The 9,988-nt window shown below is 39.5% G+C and overlaps 1 protein-coding gene across 4 annotated transcripts in view; it reads right to left on the bottom strand.

The window, feature by feature from the left end:
* Positions 1 to 818: 818 nt before the first annotated feature.
* LOC144974500 (putative thioesterase PNKD) overlaps positions 819 to 9,988 on the bottom strand; it is an 18,323-nt gene continuing 9,153 nt past the window's right edge. For all 4 annotated transcript variants that reach the window (XM_078917415.1, XM_078917416.1, XM_078917414.1 and 1 more), the window contains 5 exons: positions 8,519 to 8,691; positions 8,039 to 8,190; positions 6,315 to 6,518; positions 5,357 to 5,524; positions 819 to 1,740 (listed from right to left, as the gene is read on the bottom strand). In XM_078917415.1, coding sequence (XP_078773541.1) covers positions 1,664 to 1,740; positions 5,357 to 5,524; positions 6,315 to 6,518; positions 8,039 to 8,190; positions 8,519 to 8,691 — 774 coding nt within the window. In that variant the 3' untranslated portion in view covers positions 819 to 1,663. The remainder of the gene's footprint in view (positions 1,741 to 5,356; positions 5,525 to 6,314; positions 6,519 to 8,038; positions 8,191 to 8,518; positions 8,692 to 9,988) is intronic.

Below are 9,988 nucleotides of genomic sequence, written 5' to 3'. Positions count from 1 at the left end.
AGGGGTTGTGATAACTAGTGACATGTCCTAAATAACTTGAGGTTGCTGCTCATGGAAGAAGATTCATATGATCTCATGTAAGTCATTACAAATTAGCCCCACCCCCTCCTCTCCAAGCTGTCATCTGACTCAGAATGGAAACAATGCTACAATGGGCACGATCTATATTACATTTCCATGTGCTCAAGGTCATTGGTCACATTGCAAAGTGTGCTCCAAATGACCCAAATAGTGAAAAGTGTTCCCAATTTGAGAAATATCTAACGCTACAATTGGTCATTTTGCTCAGCATGACTCATGGGTATGTTTACAACTTTCATAAACTAAGCAGCGTGTTTAGATGCATTGAGAAATGTCCAATCGTTGTACAGCAACAAATCATGTGATTGATGACAAGGTTGGACGAAAACATGAATATAGATCGCTCCCATTGATTTGACCAGTCCCATTCTTAAAATTGCAATCTCATTGGTCAAGATGTTTCCCATTGATTGTGATTGGCTTTGACTGCTTTTGAAACGAAGGGCTTTTTCATACTATCCCTACCAATTCTATGCTCCACCCCCCCCCCCCGTCCTTTTCCCCCTTTCTTTATCTACCATTCTCGCTCTCTCTTTGTCTCCCTCGTGCTTCTTTCATACATACAAACACACACACACACACACACACACACACACACACACGCGCACATTACATGATATTTAATTGATAAGGGCCCCAATCTTCACTCTATTTCGCTCCCGCCCTCTACAATGGGCATACAAGCAGTCTCCCCCCCCCCCCTCTTCCCCCTCCCCGTTGCGAGGCTGAAGGACACATAAATATTAATGATAATAATAATAATAATAATAATAATAATAATAATAATAATAATAATAATAATAATAATAATAATAATAATAATAATGATAATAATGATAGAGAGATAGATCTAGATATAGATAGATAGGTTACACATAATTTTGTGTGTTGGTCCGATATATCTCCGGATGGCAATGTTGTTAGTTCCTATTTCTAGCCAAGCGCATACTATCTTTTTCAATCAGACTAGATAGAATGCGCTTGGCCAAGGAGTTCACAACATTGCCATCCGGAAGTATAACGGACCAACACACAAACTCTGTGTAACCATGAACTTTTATAGTCTTGTTAATACAGTTTAGTGAGAACAACTCACAAACGCGGATGGCAAAAACAATAACAAAGGCCGGAGTGACGTCATCTGCATACTATCTATTGATGCTGTGCGTTTATAAAAAAAAAAAACAACAACAACAAAAAACAAAACAAAACCTCAAAAGCACGTAGTATGCCCTTGGCTAAGAAGCTCACAACATTGCCATCCGGAAGTGCAACGGCCAACACACAAACCTATGTTTGGTGAGAATGACTGAGTGACGTCAACTTCGTTCTATCTATACAGTTTAGTGAGAATTACTCATAAACGCGGATTGCAAAAATTAATAACAATTTAGTGAAAACTACTCATAAAAATTGCTGGCTAAAATCAATAACAAAGAGCTGGGTGGCGTCAATTTCAATCTATATTTTACTTTTATTGAAAGCTGAAAGAACTGGGTACCTGAATAATTCCACCATGTCACACACATAGATACGCACGCACGCGCGCGCGCACACACATACACACACGTGGACAAACAGATTAGCGTCCAGAAAAGGAAGCTAACTGTTTGTCTTTGTAAAGATCATCTATAATTCTTGCTTTCTTTGCTTTGGCTTCTGGGAATGAAGAAACAAGAAAATACTTAAACTGACACAATAATAACATAACAATCTGAAAAAAAAATAAATTAAAATAAAAACAAACAGAAAAAGTGAAAAGAACCCCCCCCCCCCACCTTTTCAAATACCCAATATTTTTTTTAAAATCGGAAACAAAAATGAGAATAAACATTAAGAAAGCAAGCAAAAAAAAGTAAAAACAATACAAAACAGAAAAAAAATAACACAACAAAAACTAAACAATTTACACGACAGAGATAATACTGGAGGCTGTGTGGTATTGTGCTATGATTAATGATAATGACACCCGCTTTCGGATCGTAAGGTCCTGGGTTCGAGCCTTGCTGGGCGCATAGTTGAGTCTTTGGAATAGTCCATTTACTCGCATTCTCTCACCGGACTCAAGTATAAAATGAGTACCTGGCTGTCAACAGCGTTGTCTCTTCGTCGAAAAAAAAAATTATAATATCGCCTAACAGGCGTCATGTCTCGTTCTACATGTTGCGTGTTGCTGTTTGTCAGGGACCATTTGTAAAGCGCATTGAACACGTTTAGGGGATATTGCGCTATATATAAACTCTAGTTTAAAGTTTCATATCATGTCTGATTGTTTCCAATCTGCTCGATAGGTGTATAGATAGTATGCGCTTGGCTAAGAAGTTCACAACATTGCCATCCGGAAGTATAACGGACCAACACACAAATCTGTGTGTAACCATGAACGTTTATAATCTGGATAATACAGTTAAGTGAGAATTACTCATAAACGCGGATGGCAAAAAGCAATAACAAAGACCTGAGTGACGTCAACTTCGAACTATCTATACAATGGGGCGATCTCTATTCAGGTTTTCGTCCAACCGAGTCATCAATCATCAATCAATCATCAATCACAATCACATGATTTGTTGCTGTCCAACAAATGTAAACACGCTGCTTTGTTTGTGAAAGTAGTCAACATACCCATTATGTGTCAAGCTGAACAAAATGGCCGATCATGATGTTAGATATTTCGAAATCTGTGAACTCTTATTATGTGGGTCACTTTAACCCTTTCGGGTGGAAGTCACTCACACACGAGACACTTAGATAACCACGCCTCTCGGACATTCATCATGTAAACAATGGTAGGGGTAGTGATTGGTTAACATAGGAAACTACACAGATTCTACTAACGATGGTATATGTCTAAGTCTAAGTAAAATACCCACTGTTCTACCGTTTGATCAATAGAACCAACACAGAAAACTATGTGTTTACTTAAATGTTTTTAGTGTGATCGAGAAAATCGTAATAACTAGTCACCCATGTGGCGGTATAAAAACAATAACAATGATCAGAAAGAGGTCGATTTCATTCACGTTATTGTTTATAAACAACCAAGTGTGTTTGTCCGAACACGTGGGAAGGTGTGTCACAAATTCCATGTTTTGATTGGTCAAAAATATACTGGTTAATTTCACCCCCTGTTCAATGTGGGATAATGATAATGAATGCGACCAATGACCTCGAGGCATCGCTGCCTCGAGCACATGGAAAGTTATAGATCATCCCCATTGGTACACGACACACTATGCTCTTCACAAAGAAAGAAATGCGACCCACCGACTCGAAACGTTATTATGTAATAGGGCTCAATAGTCAGATGTCACGTCCGCCCAGCAACGAGCAGCTTGGTTCTAAACAAAGAAATTCGGTACTTTTTATTCTTTATGCTGAGTAGAACTTTTTCACTTGTCATGTGATCAGAATGTATAAAAGGCAAAACATGATCAGATTTATCATGCTTTTCTCCACTGGATAAACTTTTGTGCTCGTCGGAAAAGTATTTCATAAGGGCGTCCGCCATTGTTACGATAGTTTGGAACTAGTTACTAAGTTACTATGCGTCATTAGAAGGGAAGTGACGTCAAGACTGTTGATGCCTATTGAATCTATTGATGTTATGCGTTTAGGTAAAATATTCAAAGCATCCGCCAGCCGAATATAACGTACCAACACACAAAACAATGTGCAACCTTAAACGTTTTAAATCTGAATGATAGAATTTGGTGGGAACTTATCATTAAAATGGCCGTTTAAAAACAATAATTAGGAGGTATGACGTTCGATCCCCAGTTTTTGGAAGACCAGTTTTATAGGATGTTTTTCTTTCTTTCTTACTTTACCTGACACCGATTATATATTTCATATATATTATATTATGGTATAGTTTAGTTTTGTGTGATGGCACGATTCATCTGGGGACAAATCTGTTGAGTATCTTACTTAAATGCATATTATCATCAATTGACAAAAGCTAGGCTCTATACTCTATATAAAATGGCACACTTAATAATTAATACAGTACATTTAGTTGGTTTTTCTAATAGTGCAAATAATTTGTCACCGTCACACCTTCTACTCTTCCGGTTCCAAACTCATTGGAAGTGCGTATTATGTAACCAGTAATTTGGATTAACCCTCTCCTTACCAGCCATTTTCATGGATTTCCCCAAAAATTCACTCCCAACTAACACAGAAATATATTTTTTATCACTCAGACATAATAGCAGTAAAATTCTTTCCATACATAATTTCTTTAGCAAAAACATGCTCTACAACACACTGATAATTTTCTTTAAATGTTATGATGTACAATAGAAATTTGAATTTAAAAAATTTTGGTTGTATCGTAACGAATGTGACGATTTTCCTATAGTTGGTAAGGAGAGAGTTAATAATGAATAAATTACATATTGAATCATAAGGTGGCATAACTATTTATAGTATCAGGATGTAAATATTCGACAACCCGACCTTTGCGTTCGTCCAATGACACCACCCGTTTGGCTATCCCACGCATTCGTACAAAGGCGGAAACAAGGTCCTTTTCTCATTTTGGTCCGTATGGATGGAACACCATTCCACAGAGCATCCGGGAATCCAAATCCTTGTCTGTTTTCAAGAAATCCTTGAAAACATTTCTTTTTTGATGGCATGTAGTTTCTATATTATTTTGTGTAGATGTAATTTAAAGCGCGAGGAGCCTCATTGTTGAGGATACCGTACGCTCTATAAGAGTCTATTATTATTATTATTATTATTATTATTATTATTATTATTATTATTATTATTACTACTACTACTACTACTACTACTACTACTACTACTATTATTATTATTATTATTATTATTATTATTATTATTATTATTATTATTATTATTATTATTATTATTATTATTATTATTATTATTATTATTATTATTATTACTACTATTATTATTATTATCATCATCATCATCATCATCATCATCATCATCATCATCATCATCATCATCATCATCATCATCATCATCATCATCATCATTATTATTATTATTATTATTATTATTATTATTATTATTATTATTATTATTATTATTATGTATAGGCAGGTTCTTCTGATTACTGGCTGTTAAAGAGCGTGGATGGATAGTCTTTATTGACGACCAGTATCTAGAAAATAAGATGCCATCACCCTGAAACCGGAAATCCAAAATTACACAAGGCCCAATCCTCCGAAAGAGTGGTTTTACACTTCCAATGAGATTGGAACCAGATATTTGGCATATAGATTTAGTTCCCAATTACCTTGGCTCTTGTCTCTGAATCGCCTGAGTATTTCACTGAAGCAAGCTGCCGCCATATCGTCTCTGTCGACCTCCTTCTCCTCGTCCCAGGAGTCGGTCAGGAGGCCAAGATGCTTCAGTAAAGATTCGTCCTTGGTTCTGAGGAACGGGTTGAAAAGCCTCTCTTCTCCTGGTAATTATGAAGAAAGGCGAGGTTTGGAGAATTTCATCATCATCATCATCATCATCATCATCATCATCATCATCATCATCATCATCATCATCATCATCATCATCAACACGACCACCTCCACCTCCACCACCACAACAACAACAAACACTAACAATACCACCACCACCACCACCACCAGCAATATCGACCATCACCACCACCACCACAACAACAACAATAACATGAACAATACCACCAACACCAGCCTCAGCAATAGCAACCATCACCACCACAACCACCACCACTACCACCACCACAACAACAACCAAAACAACAATACTAACAGTACAACCACCACCAGTAGCAACAGCAGCAATAACAACCGCCGCCACAACAACAACAACACCATTACCACCACCAGAGGCAACACAACCACAACCACACCAACACCAGCAGCACCAACAACACCCTCATATTTTCACACTTACCCAAGGTAGAAGGCCATGTACTCCATGTTGCCACACTTACCTACGGTAGAAGGACATGTACTCCGTGTTTTTACACTTACCCAAGGTAGAAGGACATGTACCCCGTGTTTTTACACTTACCCAAGGTAGAATGACATGTACCCCGTGTTTTTACACTTACCCAAGGTAGAAGGACATGTACCCCGTGTTTTTACACTTACCCAAGGTAGAAGGACATGTACCCCGTGTTTTTACACTTACCCAAGGTAGAAGGACATGTACCCCGTGTTTTTACACTTACCTACGGTAGAAGGACATATACCCCGTGTTTTCACACTTACCCAACGTAGAAGGACATGTACCATATCCATGAATACGTCGCAGTATAACCCACACCAATTTCTTTCGAACTGCCAGGTTGTCTTCTTCCAGGGAAGCCGCCAGCAGGAGAGCTCCCAGTCCAACTTCGTGCCCAGGCCAGATCAGCGTCCTATCAGGAAACTTTAACAGTTTGTTCAGCGACTGGGTCATGACCTTGACATTGCCTGTTGGAATGTCACAAATTTCATAAGGAGGTTGGTTACAGGTCAAGGGCGGTCGGTCGATGGGTGGCCAAGGACAATACTCGGAGGAAGGTGAGAGGTCAAGGACACCTCAGAGAGGTGAGTTCAAGGATCGACCCGGGAGGTTGACGAGAGGTCTAGAATACCTCAAGGAAGGTTGGTGAGAGATCTAAGATACCACAGGTAGATTGATGAGAGGTATAGGACACCTTAAGGAAGTTAGTGAGAGATCTAGGATGCCACAGATAGGTTGATGAGAGGTATAGGACACCTTAAGGAAGTTGGTGTGGGGTATAGGATACCACAGATAGATTGGTGCGATGCATAGGACACCTCAAGGAAGGTTGGTGTGGGGTATAGGATACTTCAAGGAAGTTGGTGAGAGATCTATGATACCACAGATAGATTGATGAGATGTATATCCTACCACGGATAGGTTGGTGAGAGATCTAGGATACCACAGGTAGGTTGATGAGATGTATAGGATACCACAGATAGGTTGGTGAGAGATCTAGGATACCACAGATAGGTTGGTGAGAGATCTAGGATACCACAGATAGATTGATGAGAGGTATAGGCAGACACCTTAAAGAAGTTGGTGAGAGATCTAGGATACCACAGATAGGTTGATGCGATGTATAGGATACCACAGATAGATTGATGAGAGGTATAGGCAGACACCTTAAAGAAGTTGGTGAGAGATCTAGGATACCACAGATAGGTTGATGAGATGTATAGGACACCACAGATAGATTGATGGAGAGGTATAGGCAGACACCTTAAAGAAGTTGGTGAGAGATCTAGGATACCACAGATAGGTTGATGAGAGGTATAGGAGACCACAGATAGGTTGGTGAGAGATCTATGATACCACAGATAGTTTGATGAGATGTATAGGACACCTTAAGGAAGTTGGTGAGAGATCTAGGATACCACAGATAGGTTGATGAGAGGTATATGATACTTCAGGGAGGTTAGTGAGGTGCCGAGAAAGGCATAAGATACCACAGCTAGATTTAGATAGAAGTATAGGATACCCCAGGGAGGCTGATGAGAAGTATGGGATACTTCAAGGAAGTTCAGTGAGGGGCCGAGAAAGGCATACGATACCACAGATAGATAGAGGTATATGATACCTCAGGCTGATGAGAGGTATAGGATATCTCGGGCAAATTCATGAGGGGTACATACAGGATACATCAGGGAGATTGTTTGAAGATCAAATACCATATTGGTTCTATGCGTTTTCCCCGTACCACCACACAAAAGTATGTGTAACTTGTAATCTTGAATGTTTATAGTCTGACGGATATAACTTAGAGAGAATTAATCAGCAAAACGACTGTCTATTAATATAAACAATAACAAAGAGCTGAGTGACGTCAATTCCGTTCCTCTATAGATTTGAGGTGTTATTACATCTTCATGTAATGGAAGATATTGGTTAGTGATGGAAGAGTAGGAGAGGACGGCAATGGGCAGTGACAGGGTCCCACACTTACCTTCGAAGTTGGCCCCACACGCACCCAGCATGAGATGGTCCCCGGTGAACAGATTAGGGGGACAGTTAAACTCTGACCCGTCCAGGAGGAAACACATGTGACCCTTGGTGTGCCCTGGGGTCCACACAGCTGTGAAGGAAAGGCGCCCAAATCTTGGGTGGGTTGATGGGGGGTGGGGGGGGGGGGGAACCATAATAGATAAATAAATAAATAATAAATAAATAGATAGATAGTTAGATAGATAACAAAATAATTCAATAAATAAAGAAATAAATTCAACATTTGTATAACCTATTTCCGTGTTTTGGGATTTGTCGAAAAGTGTCAATAACAGTAACAGTGGTGGGATGATGATGATGATGATGACGACGACGATGACGATGATGATGATGATGATGATGATGATGATGACGATTTACCCATGTCTTAATGTAGCAGACAATGAATTAATCTCAGTAAAGGTCAAGGTCATCCACTTACTTGATGACCTCCCCATCAGCGACCTTGACCGTGGCGTCAGGAACGTGCTCTTTCTCGCCTCCATATATGGGAACGTCTGGATAGATTCTGCGCAGTTCCCGGTTTCCATGGCAATGGTCCCAGTGTTTATGGGTGCACAAGATTGCGTCTGGCTGGACACTGAATATCAGGTGCTGGTGATCGGGATCGTAATTTGAATTGTAATAATAATTTTTTTTACAACGCGCAGAATCCACAACGTGCTCGAGGGCGCTACACATACAAAGATGGTACTACTACCGCAAACTCGGGGACCCAAATAATTTTGGGGTTTTTGGAGGGGGGGGGGGGGGGGGGGCTTTTAAAAAAATATAATTTTGGGGGTTTGGGGGGGGGGAAACTTTTTTAAATTTTTTAAAAAAAAGTCTCTCCCCTCCCAAACCCCCTACTAGACTTTAAAAAAAAAAAAAAGTTTCCCCCCTCCCAAACCCCCAAACTTATTTGGGTTCCCAAGTTTGCGGTAGTACCTACAAAGACAACACGTAACACAAAACGCAAATACTATTACTATTACTACCGTCAACTGGGGAACCTCTCCCTCAAGGGGAAACTTTGCTTCTGTGAATTTGGAGCATTTTGAATAATTTTAGCTTTGTTGCAGTTATTGTACCCGTTAACCATCTCCTAACCAGCCATTTTCAGGACTTTCCCCAAAACTTCACACCCAACTAACACAAAAATATATATTTTTATCACTCAAGCACAATAGCAGTAAGTTCTTGCGATAAATTATTTCTTTATTCAAACATGATCTACAACTCACTGTTCATTTTATTTAAATTTTATGACGTACAAAAGAAATTTGAAAAAGAAAAATGCTGGTTGCATCGTAACAAATGTGACGATTTTCGTATAGTATAGTTGGTAACGAGAGGGTTAACAGACTTTAAAGTTTTAACAAAGGAAATAACTGCCACAAAACGTAACAATCTCTTATTGATCCAAAATTCAAGAGGCAAAGTTTCCCCTTTGGGCAAAGTCACCCCAGTTGACGGTACTCGAAAGCCTGTCTGAATAGGAGGAATGTATTCAAAAGTTCCATAAAATTACTGAGCTCGAAGGTGTCTTTGTTCACCCCAAATATCGGATCTTACTCAATGTCTCAATCGTCTTAATGTTATATTAATTATGTGGTCTAGTGGTATGACACTCGCTTTCGGATCGGAAGGTCCTGGGTTCGAGCCTGGCTCGGCGCATAGTTGAGTCCTTGGAAAAGGCTCTTTACTCACATTCTCTCACCGTACTCAGGTGTAAAATGAGTACCTGGCCGTTAACAGCGTTGTCTTTATCCGAAAAATTGTAATATCGCCTGACAGGCGTCATGTACCGTCCTTCATGTTAAATGTTGCTGTTGACCAGGGACCCCTTGTAAAGCGCTTTGAGCACATTTTAGTGGATATTGCGCTATATAAAAGCTCAAAAATATGTATG

The sequence above is a fragment of the Berghia stephanieae genome, chromosome 6, assembly GCF_034508935.2.
Source record: "Berghia stephanieae isolate SIO BIC M18660-M18661 chromosome 6, UCSD_Bste_1.3, whole genome shotgun sequence".
In the NCBI taxonomy this organism is placed as follows: domain Eukaryota; kingdom Metazoa; phylum Mollusca; class Gastropoda; order Nudibranchia; family Aeolidiidae; genus Berghia; species Berghia stephanieae.
This window is presented reverse-complemented; position numbering and strand designations above follow the sequence as displayed.